At 46.3% G+C, this 18,536-nt stretch overlaps 1 protein-coding gene across 1 annotated transcript in view; it reads left to right on the top strand.

Annotated features, from left to right (window-relative positions):
* dcc (DCC netrin 1 receptor) overlaps positions 1 to 15,560 on the top strand; it is a 204,948-nt gene extending 189,388 nt beyond the window's left edge. Inside the window, exons 28-29 of the mRNA XM_030084631.1 lie at positions 5,981 to 6,129; positions 13,724 to 15,560. Of these exons, the coding sequence (XP_029940491.1) occupies positions 5,981 to 6,129; positions 13,724 to 13,813 (239 nt within the window). The 3' untranslated portion in view covers positions 13,814 to 15,560. The remainder of the gene's footprint in view (positions 1 to 5,980; positions 6,130 to 13,723) is intronic.
* The last annotated feature ends 2,976 nt before the right edge of the window (positions 15,561 to 18,536 follow it).

Here is an 18,536-nt window from a genome sequence, read left to right as displayed (position 1 = left end):
GAGGCGACAACTCCCAGAGACCCCCCGCCCCCCCCCCGCTCACCCCGTGACCCCACCCAACCCATTCAGCACGCAGCAGCTACCTCCATCAGCCCCCCCTCCCCTCCCTGCTCCCCCTCCAGGGAGAGACGAGCAGAGCCGGCCTGTGAGTGATGGTGTTTGATGTTCATTGTTGGTGCTGTTTGTGTGTGTTTATCCAGGCCTGAATGGCTCCCGCAGTTCAAAGAATGAGCAGTTTTCATGCTTTAATTGGATTGTTTTGGTGGGAGACAGAGTGTGACTGAAGGACGGTGCAGATACTGTCCTGCCTCGGTTATCCGGACCTCGGTTATCCAAATCTGCTGACGGAAGTGAAGCCTTTTTCAAAATAAAACTCAGTGCAGACTCATGGAAATTTAAATGTATATTTTCAAAATAAAACCTGTTAACTGTACCAGATGATCCTGGTGATTGGGGAACCCCGATGTAAATTATACACATAGGGAACACCGTATTGTTACATGCACAAACTTATTTTTTTATTTAATTTTCATCACATTAAAAGTATAAAAGGAATAACACACCATTGCTGAATGTGCTATACATGCGGTATTGGAAAAAAAAGACATATTGCAGCACATAAGTTTAGATTTACAACACACTGATTACAGTAACCAGTTCTTAAGAAGATCAGTGGTTATTTACATCAGTACTGTAAACTGACTGATGAACCAGCAGCAACAAAATTGAAGGTAAACTTACAACATGCAGAAAGAAATTACAATAAATAAATAAGTCAACATATATTTTCTGGTCCCAGGCTAATGCTAATGTAATTTACACAGTTCATGTTCGTGTCAGGAAGACGGTGTTTAGTGAGGAGTAATGGTCAGTATGTAGAATTCATTAAAGAATAATAATAATCCTGAAGCTAAAGACGATCCAATAATCAAAACATTGAGCAACGCAGACAGATAACATCTCTACTATCTGCCTTTAAAACGATGAATAAAAATAAGCATTGTTCAAATCAGTGTGCTTCAGTCATTGTGGTGTACCTGTCTACACTGTAACAGTCCTGAAGCCTCGAACGGGAGCGTCTGGTGTAGAACGGTGTTTGTTTACCTCATGATTACTTTAATGACTTGTCATGAATCCAGAAATGAAGGGGGCAAGAAGGTCATTAATCACTTCTACTGCAAGAGTAGATTAATCAAATAATCTACAGCTCAGAAAATCTCCTGTCGTGACAGAAGAAAAGACAATTTCACACTGAAAAAAACACCACTTGAAGTAATGCAGTAACTGATGATTTCTATATGTTCCCTCATATGATTCTCCACGATCCTCGTGTGATCTCACTATGATCCTCATACCACATGATCCCCCTTTGATCCCCATATAATCACCCCTATGACTCTGATACGATCCCCATGACATTCCACACCCCTCATATGATCCCCTATGACGATCATAATGTATGATCCCCCTCCGATTATATATTATTCCCCTATGATCCGCTATGATCCCCTACGATCTGACTTGTTGTGACTTGTTGTAACCTGAGCTGTGAGTCCATGCTGTCTGGACGGCTCAGAGATGGACTGATTAACTAGTTTGACCATCACCTCCTCTTTCGGGCTCCAGACCACACACGCCCTCTCACGTCTCGCCTCCTTCCTTATTTCCCATCACTTTACAAGCGGAGACCTTCCTCCCGCTTTAAATGGAGTCACCAAATCCCATCTGTGTGGGGAAGCGAGACGGTGGGCAGTCACTCACCCAAATTGGCTTCAACGCTCGCTTTAATGCTGGAAGCTGTAATGGGATTGTCTGACTCAATGTTTGATACTGAGAAAAGACATTACAGCCACAGCTGGAGGCAGACGCAGGGCCAGCTGTGATGGATGTTTGTAAGTGCCGGGCCTGGGAAGAAATGCATTATTACCAATGAAAGCCTTAAGATGGTTTCAAATGGTTATCTGCAGCATTTGGATGACGACATAAAGACGGAGCGAGAGCGGCTGAAGCTGCCCGGTGTCTTACAGTCTCTCCTTATCCTACTTTCAGCTCCATCTTTACTTTCTAAAGGGTGCAGTGTTCATTGCGCTCCCCTCGGCGCCGACCTGTTACTTCATCCTGCACGTGCAGTGAAAGTCATGAGGACTGCATACATTTCATCATCTCATTATTAATGAATCCTGACGATGAAGCTCTGATCTCCTCATCTTCACATGATCTGTCAAGATGTTCGTGATGGAGAGATGGGGGAAGAGGAGAAGACGTTCCTCTGACAGACTTTTGAAAGACTTGGCTTGATGGAGGAGGGAGGAGGGAGGAGGTCACCATGTCCTACTTTACATCGACTTCACTTCAGAATCCAGAAAAGGGCTGAAAAGCATGTAGATTTTCTAGATCAGATGTTTTTAGAATGCGGATTGTTTTCAACATTTTAAATGTTTAATTAGTGTCCAAATATTGTTTTTATTCAGGATACGTGGCCTGTAGAGTCCAGAGCTCAGCTCAAAATAATCCCCTTACTGTTTGTTTTGAAGATTGAGATCACCTGTTGACCGTCTCAACCCTTGACCTCTTCCCATCCTGTTAAAATCGCTTTTTTTTAACAAATCCACTTCAGCTTCAGAGCCATTTTTAACTGAATGGTAACAGAAATCACCCTCTGAAAACCCTCTGGAGCTCTTCTCATCGACATCAGGTAGTAAAGTTGGGGAAAGAAGCGTGAATGTGGTTTTCTGCTGCTGCTCTTCGCTCGAGCGGGTCAGACGGAGGGAGAGAGACAAAGAGACGAGTGGTACAAGACGTCATCTGGCTCCCCGCGGAGACCCGGCGCTTCTTCATCTCACTGTAATACTTCAGACTGCTCTCGGGATCAATACCCCCCCCCCCCCCCCCCACTCCCCCACCCCCTCCGTCTTCATCTCCTATCACTGGAAATCTTTCCGTCTTCTCCTTCCACCCTGAAACAGACTCGTCTGATGTGACCCCCGGCGGGCGTTTCACACCTCCTCTCCAGCACGTCTGGTAAATATACCCACCTCCCCTCGCCTCCTCCACCCCCCTCCCCCCCACCCCCCACCCCCGGGGGGAGCCAGGCACCGTGGAGCTCTCTTTCATGGCGTTCTCCGCTGTGATTCTGTAACCTTTGCTGCAGCTCTGTGCTGCTGCAGCTCGTTGTTTTTATATTTCAGTTGTTTGTTTTTTTTTTTTTCTTTCTTTTCCTGGAGCTGAGTCTGGTCTGGAATCAGTCTGACAGCAGCGTGCCGAGAAGTCATACAAACACATTTGGTTGTGCTTCAGTGGGAAATGAAGCTGGCAGGAGTTTTTACACCAGATGTACACACAGTCAGAGCCACGCAAGGTCAGCGCTGAAAATAAAAGAGTGGGACTGGAAGACCGGGAGCGCCGCGGCGTCTGGCTGAGGTCAGGACGCTCCGCAGCGAGCGCCCAGAACCCAAACTACACACAGTGTTTAACGTCGCTCTGAGGAGGCCAGATTAACTTTTTAAATGTTACCGAAGTCAAGGAGCTGGGAGCTGAAGCCAAGTTAGCGCTTGTTTGTTTACACGAACAGGCTTCAGAGATAAAGAAGTACAGCGAGCAGGAGAACCTGAGGACTTCCTCGACCCAGACAGTGAACTCAGCACATCCTCCATACGTTACAAGTAGAGCGTCCGCTCCGAGTTCACCAAGTTTTGTCCTTGTGTTCGTTCTTTCTGCCCCGAGCTGAACACAAAGACTGGTGCTTTATTGGAATTCTGCCCCCCCTGAGGCGCCTGGAAAGCAGCGGTCAGTTTGCTTCAGCTCCAACAGGAAGTCACAAAGCTCATATTCTTATTGACGCTGTAGGACCGAACGGCGTTGTCCAGGCTAGGTGGTTTTTTTATTTCACTGTAAAAGACACACTTCTCTGCACAGGAGCAGGTGCTCTCTCAGCCTCTGCGTTCCGTCCTGGTGACTCTCCTCGGATGAGTTCCTGAGACGGCTGCCGGGTTCCGGCCGGCCGTCATGATTCTGCTGCAGCTGCAGAGAATTCCCTCCACCTCCTCCCTCTCCTGCCCAATCCGCCTTTTATTGAGGCTGTTACCGCTGTTTTTGTTTCTGGAGGAGCAGAACGGATGTTTATTGATCAGGAAGTGAAGTTGTGGAGTACAAGCAGTGGAGGAGGGGATTATGGGTAGAAGAAGCCTCGGGACACACTCCGACATGAGGGAGCTGTCCAGGAAGTAAACAATACCTTTGTACTTTCTGTTTTCTGTGGATTGTCGAGCTTGTCCGCTGAAGCATCCCTAATTTACCTTTTTTTTTTGTTTTGTTTTCGCTAACACAGTGAAGCACTTAGAGAACTTGTACAATAAGTAAGATGTTTTGCTTAACTTGTGGAAAGTGGTCTGAATTACAACAGTTTGTGGAGTTGTTGTTAAGACATCAGCGTCGTGCTTCAGGGATTTAAAACTAATCTAGCCTCAGGTGCTCCAGACTTTTGCCACTTTCCACCACGACTGCTATTGAAAACCAAAGCTCTCGGCTCTCTACTGCCACCCAGTGGATCTTTCTACCATTACGTCCATCGTACGCCACCCAGTCCGCACATTTTCTACACTGAATTTGGTTTTAGACAAATGTGGGACGAAGCGACGCTGAGGTGTGACAGAATGGTCGCCGTCTGAAAGAGGTCGGTGTCGCAGTCCGTTTGAATCCCTGGCTGGATGCTCAGTCAGCAGTGTGAAGTGGAAAACGCTGGACTCGTGCTCCATGGACCATAATTCAAAGTGCTTCAGACTGTTCAATGCTTCAGTTTAGCTGCATGCCGACACTTTATTTGGAACGATCAATAGCAGCTCTGATCAGGTCAAACTGGCCGTCGGTGGCGGTACTGTCGTCAATATTAAACAGCAGTTTTTAGGATTGGTGTGTTTTTTACAGCACAGTGAAAGTGTTTCCAGTCGCCTCGGGGCCACCAGACCTGTGGTCGAAGTTTTCATACTGACAAACAGAAAAAAACCCATTAGAGCCATTTAATTCGTCGCTGCCATTTATTTTTGGAGCTAACGCCGTCCTTTAGATATTGCTCCTGTCAGGCTTCATCATAAAAACCGTGCGAGCACAATATGACCTACATCACTGGAATGTGCCTGAAAGCAGCTCACAGAGGAAACCGTGTGTGTCAGAAAAAAAGGGATCACACCAACGGTTTGAGCTCTTTTAACAAACTGCTTCCAGTGGTGGCCAGAAAGAATGATTCAATTGGAAATGGCTTTAAATGTGGTCATTTTGCACGTCTGGGATCATCAGTTACTTCATATCTACGCTCGTGATGATCGTGTCTTTGAGCTGAAAGAACCAAACTTGCTCCTTTATGATTATTTCGGTGCCAAAATGTTCAAATTTTCCAAACAAAGGTAATCATTGTGTCTGCTGGAGCCTGAGTGTTCGTGCTTTAACCAACATGAAGAATCTCAAGTGTAGCCAGGATGATTTGTCGGTTCAAACCTTTTTTACCTGGAAAGCTGAGGACCTTTCCTAAACATCCACTAAAGCCAAACACTCTCGCCAACATCCAAAAGAAGGGACTGAAAATAAAAGCACTTTTCGATAAAGCCAGGTTGATCCTGAAAAATGTATGTTCATGGTTTCAGCATTTAAGGTCTAACTCTGACAGCTCCGGAGCGGATTCGAACCCCCGCCCCGACCCCCGCCCCTCTGCCCCCTACAATCTTGTTAATGAACAGCGTCGCTGCTCTTTGCCTTGTTCTTCACCACTTGAGCAGCCGCACAAAGACGCCAGCTGTCAGGAACAACAAGGTCTCATTACACCTGAGGTTTTATATCCTGCTTAACTCATCAATCAAAAGTAATGATACGCTTCCTACAAAAGAAATCAGTGATGGCATTCTAGCACTGACAATCTCCCGAAGATGTTCATTATGCTCACCATTGTGTGTGCGCGTGTGTGTGTGTGTGTGTGTGTGTGTGTGCGTAGGTGCGAGCCTGCCGAAGCCTCAGGTGAAGACGGCGTCCCTGGGTCAGGCCGGTAAAGCCCGCTCGCCTCTGCTGCCCGTCTCGGTGCCCACAGCGCCGGACCTGCCCGAGGAGGGCGGAGCCAAGCCTGCCGAGGACTCAGCTGCCAACGTGAGTCGCTTCACGACTTTTACTCTGATGAGTGTCTCATATTACTTATTGTACATGTCAGTACATCAAAATCACATGTCCGGGTCCACAGGATGCGTCAGGTTCTCGCTCCCCTGTCATTGTCTGTGTGAAATACACCGTGGTGCCTGCTCAGTGGGTTGCATCTCATTTGCATAAAAAAGAATCCAACCAACTTTATGCAAATGAGGTGCAGGGAGCACCTAAACTGGCTGCAGTGGAACCGAAACAGGACAGATTCAGGAACTGCACAGCTTATTTCTGACGTTTTCAGAAAGACTTCTCTCCGAATCGCGGATGTCGGTCCAGTTTGAACTCCATTAGCAGACGACGTGCTGTATACCTCTGAGCCGTGCTACATGCTACATGCTACATGCTACATGCTAAAGACGTTCAGGACTCACACAGGTGCTAACATGATTAAAGCGTTACTAGTACACTCATCACATGAAGGAGGAGCCCCTCAGCTCACAGTGAAGAGAGACTCCACAAGACCCGAATCTGTCTTTTGTCTCCAAACTCCGACCTTGTCGTCCCCCCCTCCACCCCCCCACCCTCGGAGTAAATCCAGAAGTCAGCGGGGACGGAGTGGGGGTGATAATAACTGCCCCCCTCCACCCGCCCCGGGGCTGCAGGTGATGCCGGCCTGGACGGACGTGTGAGAGATTCACTCAGCGGAGACGAGCCCAGCTTCCCTGACAGTTCACTGTCGACACTCGGCGCCGTTCGGCTTCACGGACAGGGTCCAGATATTGGAGGGTGTTTCTCTGAGTAAATGAAACGAGAGCGAGCCGGTGTGAGGGAAGGGCGACGCAGAGCAGAACAGCATGTCTTTTTTATTTGTGTCCTCGTGTTGACTTCTCTCTCAGGAGACGGACGTGTCGTAATTGACTCCATTCAAATTAAACTGAGCTGAATTCAATTCGATGCTGTTCTCTCTGGAGGGCATTAATAATGAATTCATACATTAAATGGCCACATGAAGGGAGCCACTGAGCCTCAGAAAGCAGGAGCACAATTCACACTGATTAGGTCAAACCACGCTGAAACAGATTGATTTTCATTGATACCCTGTATAATGTTCCAGGCCATGACATCAATGAAAAAAATAAGGAAAAATATTAAAAAATATGCAAAATGCACATATTAAAGCCCCTGAACAACCTGAAACGGAGCATACAGTAGTGATTAAAGCACACAAATAAGTTCCAGGAGCTGAAGTTGCTGCTTGTAGTAGTTGAAACTTTCTCAGACTGTTGGAGCGGCAGATATTTTATCCTGCTGCTGTGATTACTTCATGGTTTATTATTGATTTATCATGAAATTGTTCCTGAAATGCCAGTTCATTTAACACCTCTGTCCCGATCTGCTGCCGTCGCTTGTTTTTCAAAATGGCACATGGAAGCTGTTTGTTTGTCACTTGTCAACAGTGTTGTTGGCACAAACATTATTTCTCTGCCGTCACGTGTCTGATCCAGAAATAGTTCTCTCTGAGCAGAGAAATGTCCCTTTTTTTTTCTACTTTCAAGACTGTTTAGAGCTTTGCAGCCTCTTTAAGGACTTTAGTATTTTTTTTAAATCACTAACAACAACTTCATGAAGACCATATGTGTCATAAAGTACTGGAGCGAGGCTTGGACTGACAGCTGCGTGGCTCAAACGGACAGACAGGTTCAGTCTTCGTCAACACATGCTGCTGCTCTCAGGGTTTTCATCAACACTTCAGCCGTTTTCATCTGCAGCGCTGCTAATAAGCGAGTTGTTTATAGACACTGTTAAACCTTCTGTATGGAAAACATCACACGCTTCATTACTATCCGCCGTACAGCGAAGGGACTGCGGCCTTTGCACGGCCGCGAGACGTGACGAGGAGAAAACTGAGCTGATATAATGAATTTACATGAAATATAGTCTCCGAGCTTCGGGTTTGAAATGCAGACTGGCTCCTCTCTGGTTTACTGAATGAGATTTATGTTAAATGCTGCTCTGTAAAAAAGTACCAGTCCCTCGGAAAAGTAGCCGAAGGAAAGAAGAATCACACAAAGTCGATGTTTAAACTTTACAAGCAATTGATTTTTTTCTTCTTGTGAATTTTTTTTTCTTTCCTATCACAGAAAAAAAAAATGTGATGAGTGTGGATTTTATTTAAGCAGATCAAACTCAGAAAGTTTGGCTGTGGTTAACTTGGGGGTGTAATTAAAGTTAAAAAGCACATACATCTTCCTGCTGCTCATTACTTCTGTGAAACTTTCAAAGAAAGACGACAAACCTGGAAATCTCACCCAGACTTAAAACCTGGATTTGTCTTCATGACTTTTCAGTTTTTTTTTTATTTTATTAATATTTTTTTATTATTTTATTAATATTAGGGATAAATAAACAGCTTTCTTTCTCGTGGCTGTTTAGCTAAATATTGATACAACACTCCTCAGTAGATCAGCGGCTTTCACTCACTTCGTTTTTAATCTTCCACAAACAGACGTGCTGGTGATGAAGGTGGAGTATTTATCCAACATACATCACCTGCTCACGTCTGACTGCTGCTGTTTTTCTCTTCACCACTGACTCCCTGCATTCTCTCCATCCTCGTCCTCTTGTCCAGGTTAAAAGGAGAATATCTGCGTAAACTTTGTGTGTACACATATGTGTCAGTAACAAAGTATTTAGATTTAATGTCTTCTCATTATAGTGATAAAATAAAGGCGGTGAAGCTCCAGTCATCTGGAAAAATAATGTTATATCAGAGAATTCTCGTGCCATCGTGGCACGAGAATTCCCACCTAACTGTTCTTTTAAGAAGCTTTTCTCTTTTAAATAATTGAACGTCAGACACGTTGTTAACAGTGTGTACTTTTAAACAGAGCCTTGACATTCTGATTCTACCTTTAAAAGTCGAGCGTCTCTTAGAGTGAAACTGGCTCGATGTGTGGACTTTAAACTTCTTTTCCGGGTGTGTTTTAACATGAAGCTTCAGTATGAAGCTGCAGCTGTGACTGAGCAGGAAAAGAACCGAAAAAACAACGAAAGGAGAGAGCGAGAGATGACAGATCAAATAAATGACATGAATCAGATTACACGAAAGAGATGAGGCAAAAAGAGAGGAGAGGACGAGGAGGAGAGGCTGATGTGACCCACCTGACGATGCAGCCATTTGAAGAAAGACACTGAATGAAGGAAGGAAAGAGAGAAGGGTGAAAGTGTAGCAGAGAATAGAAACAAGCTGAATATCCAGAGAAGAGAGCAGGGGGGAGGAAAAGGACCTGGGAGGAGAAAGAAGTCACGTTAAATAGAATTAAAGCGATGATTAAAACCAGTGAAAATATGAGAGGGATGAAGGAGGAGGAGCGAGGGAGCTGAGGCAGTGAAGATGATGTGAAGGGATGTCAGAACCTGTTAAATATTCACATGTTACTCAATGACAATAGGGCAGGAGGAGCTGTCACCACGGCAACGGGAGAGGAGGAGGAGGAGGAGGAGGAGGAGGAGGTGAAGCCAAACAAGTAGCAATAAGGTGAGAAGGAGAGGAGGAAAAGAGGGATGCTTCAGAATGGAGGAGAGAATAAAAGAGACGTAAACAGGAAAAGAATATAAGGAGGAGCAGAGGAGAGCGTTGCCAAGGCAACGGAGGGAAAAGGATGCTTTGGGGGGAGAGAGACAGAAAGAGGAGAAAGAAAGGGGGATGATGAAAATGAGAGGAAAGGGTGAGATGGAGAGAATCAGAGAGGCTGAAAAGAGCGAGAGGAGAAAACAAGATGGAGGGATGACGGCGAGAGAGGGAGGGGTGGAGGAGGAGAGGGGGGGCGGGAAAGGTCAGCAGGTCTGTCCCTTCATCTGAGGCTCTATCTCTGTAATTGATCTAGTCTTCTCCCATCAACCCCCTGGCCTATCCATCACACACACACACACACACACACACACACACACTCACACACACGTGTGCAGTTTATCTGGCGCGATGTCGATGGGCCGGTTCAGAGAGAATGAGTGTGTTTGATAAATGTTGCTGCAGCAGCAGAATGACTCAGTGTGTTTTCCTGCTTCTGGATAACAGCTGTTCTTTGGGGAAAGATGCACGGGGCTGAAAACCATCGTGTCATAGTTGTCTGCTTTGAAGAGGGCACAGTGGAGCAGTGGTTTGCTCCGTCACCACACAGTACAAAATCTGTCACCAAAGAAAACAAAATCTGAGTCATTTATTGTGAAGCTGCAGGAGACTCTAAAATAAACCATCTTTTCATTGCATTCAAAATTCTCTCTGGGGGTTTTGATTGTCTCTGGATTTCATTTGATGCTGACTCAGGAATGTTTCACCCTTCATGTGTTAACAGCGGGAATTATAACAGAATCCTAGTGGTGTCACATGATGAGCACTTGCTTAAGGGTCCAACATGTCAGCAGCACATCCCTGAAGGAAGCTACAAACAGAGCAGATCCTGTCAGACCGCACGGGACGAAAACTTCAGGGTCGTCCAGTCAGTCAGCTGTTAGCTTAGCCACCGGAATCAGTGGCTGTTAGCTTAGTGACTAGCGTCAGAAGTGTTAGCGATCCGCTCTTTCTGCACTATGTTATAAATCTTCAGGGTGGGGATGGAGGAACATAGATCTGACTCCTCTGTCCAGCGCGTCCCTCAGATACAGAATCAGACTGAGTTCCTGCTGAATTCGGAGCATGTCAGACTGGTTGTCGTGTTCCCTACATCTTTGTTGTGTTTCTGCAGCAAAAAGCAGCAACAGGTGCAGGAATAATGTTTCCGTGTGAAGGATAGCACGTTTTCCAGTGACGCTTCAGCAGACGGCTCGTGTCAAAATGATTTAACAACAATCATCCATGTGATCTCAAAGGAAGGCGTCAGACCAGGACTTTTTCTGTCTGTGATCCACTTCTTACATGCCAGTCGCTTTCAAATGATTTCTTACTGCAGTGGAAACCATCTAGTGACCATTATGGAAAAAAAAAAAAACACACTTCAGGCACAGTTAGGCTTTGACAGCTACATTTCCATGGTTACAGATGACTGTGTCGTTCTTACTGAAATGTGTCTGGTCAGTCGGCTCTGTAATCTGCTCCATTCAGTTCACACACTGTATATTTATCCGGCACCAACTGGAGTACAGCTGTCTTTTATCTGGTTTACAGAGAAAACCAAACTATCAAATCTTATTTGTATAGCGCTTTTATAAAAAAAAAAAAAAAAAAAACTGAAGGTACTCAGAGTGCTTTACATAAAACAAAACAGGAAATTGGTACATAGAACGTAAGACACAGGTCACCCGACTGTTTGAGTCTGACGGATTGCACTGTTTCATAACTGAGTAGGACGTATGAAGAGAGCAGAACAGTCCAGAACCACCGCCATCGGCGTCAGGGTGAGTTTACATGTTGCGTCCTGGCGCTCCGCGGCGTTGGACGGCTGACAGACGAGAGAGCCGTGAGAATCCGGGTCAGCAGGTCGGCGGAGATAACAGGATATCAGAGAGGAACACGGAGCATTGACGGGCGGCTGATCCCATCGACGGAGCGTTTACTGACTCACTGAAACTGCTGTTACGGGTCGACACACCAGATCAAGAGGTCACGCCGGCTTTTTGTCGGGTTTTTATACACTCATGCAATCTTCGCAGAAGCTGTTTTGTGCAGGTAAAGTGGAAAATCTCGGTTTTTACGGTCTCATTCGCGATGGAAGTGGAAGTTGAAAAGGTCACACAGTGTGTATCAGAGCGAGGGCAGCCTGGCAGAGTCCTTTTTGTTCTCCTTTAATGTGTCGATACACAGCCACTCATATCTGAAGAGAGATTAATCCAGACTCTTCTGCTGCTGCACAAGCAGAAGTGCACACAATGTCTCAGTATTTTCATTTTCTAAATGTTGTTTTTCATCCAAAAGTAGCTTCTTTTTAATACTTTGTCATAATCTTTTTAAAACAATGAGGAGTTCGGAAATATAGACCGCGTTTGGTGTCATTTAAGTTCTCAAAAACATTTAAAATTAGAATAGAGTTTGTTTTTTTTTTGTTTTTTTAGCCTGAGATGTGTTGAAGTTAGTTGTTTGAGAACACACACACACACACACACACACACACACACACACACACACACGTCTGGATCAGGATTATATGAATGCTGAAACACTTCATTCGCCATGAAGGGGAAGCTCAGCTGCTGGTTTCCAGTCGGACGGCGGTGAGGTGAAATGAGCGATCCATCACGCGGCGCCGCCTCTGATTCCACCGGGTCGTGAGAGCACATCGAGGAGCGAGCGCGGCGCCGGCTGGTAGCAATAACTGAACCGTGGCGCGGCTCAAACCAAACGTGACGCTTCATTGTGATAGATGAGAGGTCTCGCTGCGGCGTACTTTGTTCTGCATGTTGACTTGCTGGAAAGCGACCGAACGAGCAAAAAACCGGCGTTAAAAGCCGGCGTGCGGGCGTCAGGGAAAACGCCGTGATTGATACGGTTTGGGTGCCGCGGCCTCGGCGAGCGTTTCCCACGCTCCCCTAGCCACAGATCCCAGCCACATCCGTCTTCTTCTGTCACCACCAGCAACTGCAATCAGTCCACAGCAACTCTCACGTCACACAGAACTTCGGGCTTTGAGTCGCAGTCAGACCGTTTGTCAATTAGTATTTTGAAAGTTTTCTCATGAATTTTACATGAAGTTTGCGGAACGCGGTGTGTTTAACCTGATGCCTCACACACTGCCGGAAGCTTTCAGGTACTCGGTGAAGAACATCATGAAACATTCACAGAGATTGGAGAAGTGCCGGAGCGAAGCTTCCCGCTGCGACGCGCTCAGCCGGAACGCCGTGGCGCGTTTTGATGAAATGAGGGAAAGATTGTACAGCCCACCCTGCTCCTCGCCGCTCTAACGGCGGAGGTGTTTCGTTCCCTCTTACCTTCGTTCATTCGTTGTTACGTAATGTACTAATGAACAGGAGAAAGTCATGGTGCTGCGTAAAAGGTTTCTTACATTAGGGACATCTGGAAGCCTGTTAAGAGGGTCTGAATGTGGCGAGTAATGAAAGCCTGGCGGAGCCACACGGCGTTCCTCTCGGATCGCTGCTGCCAGGAGCAGTTCGCCAATTTTCAGCTCGATTCCAGCGTGCAGCGCAGACCTGGGGCCCGCCGGCAAACGGCTGAGAGGAAATAGCATGCAGACCGTGCTGCTCCGCACTGTGACTACGTCTCAGTGTTTTGCTGCCATCACAGAGCCAATAACACCTCCCGGAAACGCCGTTTAATGAAGGGCGTTCGGCGAACGTGTAAGAATCCTGAAGTCCCGGAGTGAGGCGGCCGTCTGGAGACATTCCTCCTCGCTCGCAGTTAGAATGTCACTGGTTTCCATCCAGCCGTGGCTGCAGAACATGAACTATTCCAGTCATTCTGAGTCTTGAACCAGTGGTTTGAAAAGTTATTTTCAAAGGTCCAAGGCCTCAGTAACGACCCGTCATTCCGTCAGGACGCTCTGGCCGCTCTCACCCGGCATTAACGTGTGTTTCTGGCCATCTGATGATAAGCGGCGAGCGCGTATTTGCATAAATTATGAAGATACTCACTTCTTCTTGTCTTTTCTCTTAGGTTTATGAGCAGGACGACCTGTCGGAGCAGATGGCCAGTCTAGAAGGGCTGATGAAGCAGCTCAACGCCATTACCGGCTCGGCCTTCTAGCCTCCGCGGCGTCCCGGTGAGCCCGGCGCGGCGCGGCGGTCCCGGTCCTGAGCCACGGTCCGGTCCAGAAGCCTTCCTCAAGCCCGGATGTCACCTGCCGCCCCGGCTCAGGTCAGATCCGGGTCTGAAGAGGCCTCTGTGAACTCAGACCTTCTCAGCAGGATTTGGATCAAGGGAACGAAATCGAGGACATTTTTACCGCAGCACAGCATCCAAGAACTCCGAGAACAGGACTTCCCTAGGAGTGGAACCCTACCAAGGCTTCGACCTCACACACAAGACTAGAAAAGCCAATGCTGAGCGCCTCGACCTGATGGAACAGGAGCCAAGATCGTTCACAAAAAAAACAAAGCAGACGACGTTCTGAGATCCTTCTGTTTCTCTGTGGTATTTATTAGCATCCCTGAGTTCTCCTGACTGTACCTCACTCATTCCTCATGACCGCTGTGGGAAGGTTTCGTTTCTTTACACTCCGATTTGCAGGATGTGTGAAAGGTTTTGATAAAGTGGTCCGAAATTACACTCCAGAACACAAACACATCCTTAACCACCAAAGTTTCATCAGAGCTTCTTTTTTTTTTTCCCTCCATGCAGACTCAGTGTTGCCGTCTCTGGTATCTTGAAGTGATCCTCGCTCATGGAAGCGTAAAGCTGTGAAGCAGACTGGATGAACCCTCTCACCAGACCCGGAGCCCCTTCAGTCTAGTCTAGTCACACTGCAGTCTCCACAAGCTTCCCGTCTTTCTCCGTCTGCTAGAGTCCCGGTGAGGGGGGGGTTAGAGTAGACCTGTTTACCGACGCCTGAACCACGACGCTCAAAGAACCAAAGTCAGAGAGAAAGAAGACGTGATCACAACACAGCAGTCTGGGATCCTTCATTAATCCTCTCTGGATCCGGTTTCAATCACACTGTAGCCAAACGGGGACTGTTGACTAGATTAAGGATCCTGTTTCTGGACTTTATGCTCGTTTGATCTCAGCGAGAATTAAAAAGACAAAAAATTCAAAGATTTGATGCTCTATTGGAAATCCGGGCCGAGGAGAGCGCACTGAGCTGTTTGGTTTATTTTGTGAGATGATGTGGAAGTCAGTGAAATCATCCTTTGTCTTACTATTGTTGCTCATTAGGTGTGTGTGTTTGTGTTGGGGTGTGTGTGTGTGTGTGATGTGTTTGGACTTCTCATCAGAAGAACTCGTGTACCTCCGTCCACCCACATGGATATAAAAACAACAACCCTCCAGCTTCACTTTCACGTCACTTCAGGGGCTTCACTTTGTTTTCTGACGTTTTTTTTATACAAAACTGAAAAGACAAACACAAAAAAAACTTACTCCACAAAGTCTATTTTTACATGAAGTGTCCTGTCAGAGCTGTGTCGGTTTTCTTTAACAAAGGTGTGCAGAAAGAGAATTTACCCACAAACACGGATCCTCCACCTTTAAAGGTACAGTGTGTAAAGATCCAGACCGAGACATTAACGGGCAGGAGAGAGACGCTGCGGCCGCCGCCGAGGCCGCGGTGCGTTTGAACGTCTGTCCCAGCGAGCGATGCGAGGGGGGCGGAGGCAGCCGCAGTACGGAGGCCAATTCGTATGCAGGGGAGGTTTGTGCGCGCGAGCCTCAGAGGAACCAGGCCGTCAGTTCATTACAGTTTCAGATATTAGGATTCAGGCTCACGTTCGCCGAGCCGTTACACCGGCAGGAGAGAGTCCCGGGATGGAGGAGAAGGAAAGGTAACGTCTCGGCGGCCGGAGTGCGGGGAGGGGGGGGGGGGGGTCGAACCTGTCGGCTCACAGGATCAACCCACAGGAGAGCGGGAAGACGCTCCACTCTCATCCGATCCGGAGGAAGTCAGATTCTGGCTGCCAGCGCCAGATGAAAATTGGACTGAGCTGATTGGCTCACTGTGCCACCTTGTGGTCTGAAACGGTATTGCACAAATTTCTTCAATTCTGTCGATCCTACCATTTGATTGATCATTATTCATTTGTTCTCATGAGGTTTCTGCTGCTTTTTTCGTGAATGAGTCGTCCTTCTATTTGACGCGGAGACAGAACAGATGTGGTTTATCGCGGATGTGAAACATCACTGTAGTTTACAGCCACTAAACAGTCGACACATCCTTGAGGATTTAAAGGTGAAGAGCAAACAGCTTCACTGAGTCATTTACAACAGGAAGCAAAAAGTTTAGTTTTTTTTTTCCTGTTAAAATATTGAAAATACAGCAGCTTTACACAACTGCTGTTTTCAAGAGGAAAGAACCATTAAAGGGTCTGTTGACATGAGCGAATGTTCTTGGATATTGAAAGAAGTCGGTCGTTACTTAAAGGTGCAGTACACACAGTTAGAGCGATCATTTCAGTTCCTCTGAGTGTCTTTGCGGCTCCGTTCCCACTGCAAACAAACGCGAACAAATGCTGATTCCTTCACACCGGACGTCATGCCGTTCATCATGTTCGCACTGCGGAGATCCAGCGCTCTCTGTTCCTGCACCACCCTGTGGCAGATCGTGGTATTACAGGGCTGCTGCTGTGAGTTTTAGACTGAATATTTTACACACTGTACCTTTAAAAGCTGAATTTATGGCAATACAAATGTAAAATGCTTTCATTTTATTATTATTTTTTTTGTTTCTGAAAACAGAAGAATGCTTCTCTCTCATTTCATGACCCAGCACACGCAAAGTAAAAAAGCTTCCAGGTTCATTTCCTCGACTGTCACTGAAGCTTCATCACAAAGGGAAATCAAGGGATTACGATTGAACTATTCTTCCACTGTGATCAGTGCACTCCTGTGTTTTTCGCTCCGGTTAGTTGAGGTTTTCTCCCCCTCCTGCTCATCGCCACAGGTTGTTGTTTTTAGTATTTTCTTCCCTTTTGCTTCTGGTTAGTTCTACATGTACATTTTACTGTGGAGAAAAGCGCCGCCGCAGCAGAACTACATTAAAGAAAAGCTGCTTTTTTACAGTGTACAGTTGCCCTAGAGTAGTAGTAACTTTTTATAATCAAATTTAATATATTATTATGATTATTATGATTATGACTTTATTTCCAGTGCTCTTTAAAACCATTATTTATAACCATGTAATATTTTTGCAAATGTAAATTTAGTTTAGCAAAGAAGAAGACGAAAAAGAAGACTGAAGCGCTGTTTGGTTAGTTTTTCTTTTTTGTTTACTGCCTTAAGAGTTTTCTGTATTTTTCAATAATACTGTAGGTGATTTACATTTGTAAATGAAACCTGAAAAGGGTCTGCTTCCAAACTGCTTCACTCTGAGAGACACAGTCACCACTTTCTCTTTAATTTCTGTCAAAAAAACAACCTGTAGATCGGAGTTCTGATCGCATCTATGCACTTCTTTTTTAATTACAGCCTGTATAAACAGTCTTTATAAGCTCTGTTCTGTTTCCACACTTTGTTCACCATCAGCCAGGAAAGGACAGGGACCGCTGGACCGAGGTGGACCGCATGGAACCTGAGCAGTGAATAATTCCCATTGGGTGAAATGCAACTGAAAGCAGCTTGTTTGCTCCGACATCAGAGTTTTAAGGGTTGCAGAGAAACTTTCTTTTTACCATTTGTTTTTTGAATGTAGCCTGATTCTCCAGAAAACATATCTGCTGTGGAGAAACAAGTGTTCCCATCGTTTCCATGAGTTATTTGTCAGTTTCAAAATGCCCTTTAGATGCCTTCGTGTTCCTTTATTAATGTCTTCAGAATGGCATTCTCACTAATCTGTGTCTGTGAGAGTCAAAAGCCAGAATTCATCCTCAGAGTCAGCGTTTCGGACATCGACACTCTTTACGTAGCATCTACAACTGAGCAGCTATGAGAAGGAGAAGACGGAGAGGAAATAGAGAGTGCGGTTAGGCCTGGCTGCAGGTAATTAGTTCTGATGGTAAATGTGCAGCAGCAGTCAGTAGTTTATCTGGAAGAAGGCAGCGCGGCTCTCTGAACCTGAATATTCACCAGTCAGTCGTCCCGAAAGTGACGCACAGGAACAGTTTGTTTGTTCGTCTGAACGGGAAACGGCCAGTTTGGACATTACAGGAAACTTGGTTTATCCAGCCTGAAATATCCGTCAGTGTTACTTTGTGAATATTGTTGAAAAGGCTGACAGGACTGGCGTCAGTCGGGCCGGAGAGTCCCGGCTCTCGGCGGGGCACATTTCTCAGGTTCCTCCCGTGTCGGAGTGTCGCGCTCTCTGTCACAGTGTAGAGCAAGTAACGAACGAAGGAATCCACTTTCGACTGCTTTCAGCTGCATTTCCCGCGTGACGTCAGCTCTGCGCCGACAGAGGCCGGACTAATGTGAGAAATCAGTGTGAAAGCTGCCGCGACACGGGAAGGGGAGGTAAACATACTTAGCAGTTAATGGAATGAAACCTTTAGAAATGCACCTGAAGGCTTTTGTTTAAAAAAAAAAAAAAAAAAAAAAAAAAAAAGCTCCACCTCGTCTTCTATCAGTAAAGACTCTTTGTGAACTTTCCCTGTGGTGACTGTGTGAGACTCAGAAACGGCGAGCAGACCTGATAAGGCGGGAGCCGCGGCGGCCCGGCCTCGCATTTCAAAGGGAAACTCCACTTCATTAACTCCTTTCTATGGCCGCTTCGCTCCTGTGTGCGAACCGTCGAGGATCAAAAAAGGGACAAATTACATGGGTGGAAAAGAAAAAAAAAAAGAAAAAGCAGGGGTAGAAAAAGGCGGAATGAAGTTGGGTTGGA

The sequence above is a fragment of the Salarias fasciatus genome (assembly GCF_902148845.1).
Source record: "Salarias fasciatus chromosome 7 unlocalized genomic scaffold, fSalaFa1.1 super_scaffold_4, whole genome shotgun sequence".
Lineage (NCBI taxonomy): Eukaryota > Metazoa > Chordata > Actinopteri > Blenniiformes > Blenniidae > Salarias > Salarias fasciatus.
Note: the sequence above shows the minus strand (reverse complement) of the source record. Positions and strands in the feature narration are given on the sequence as shown.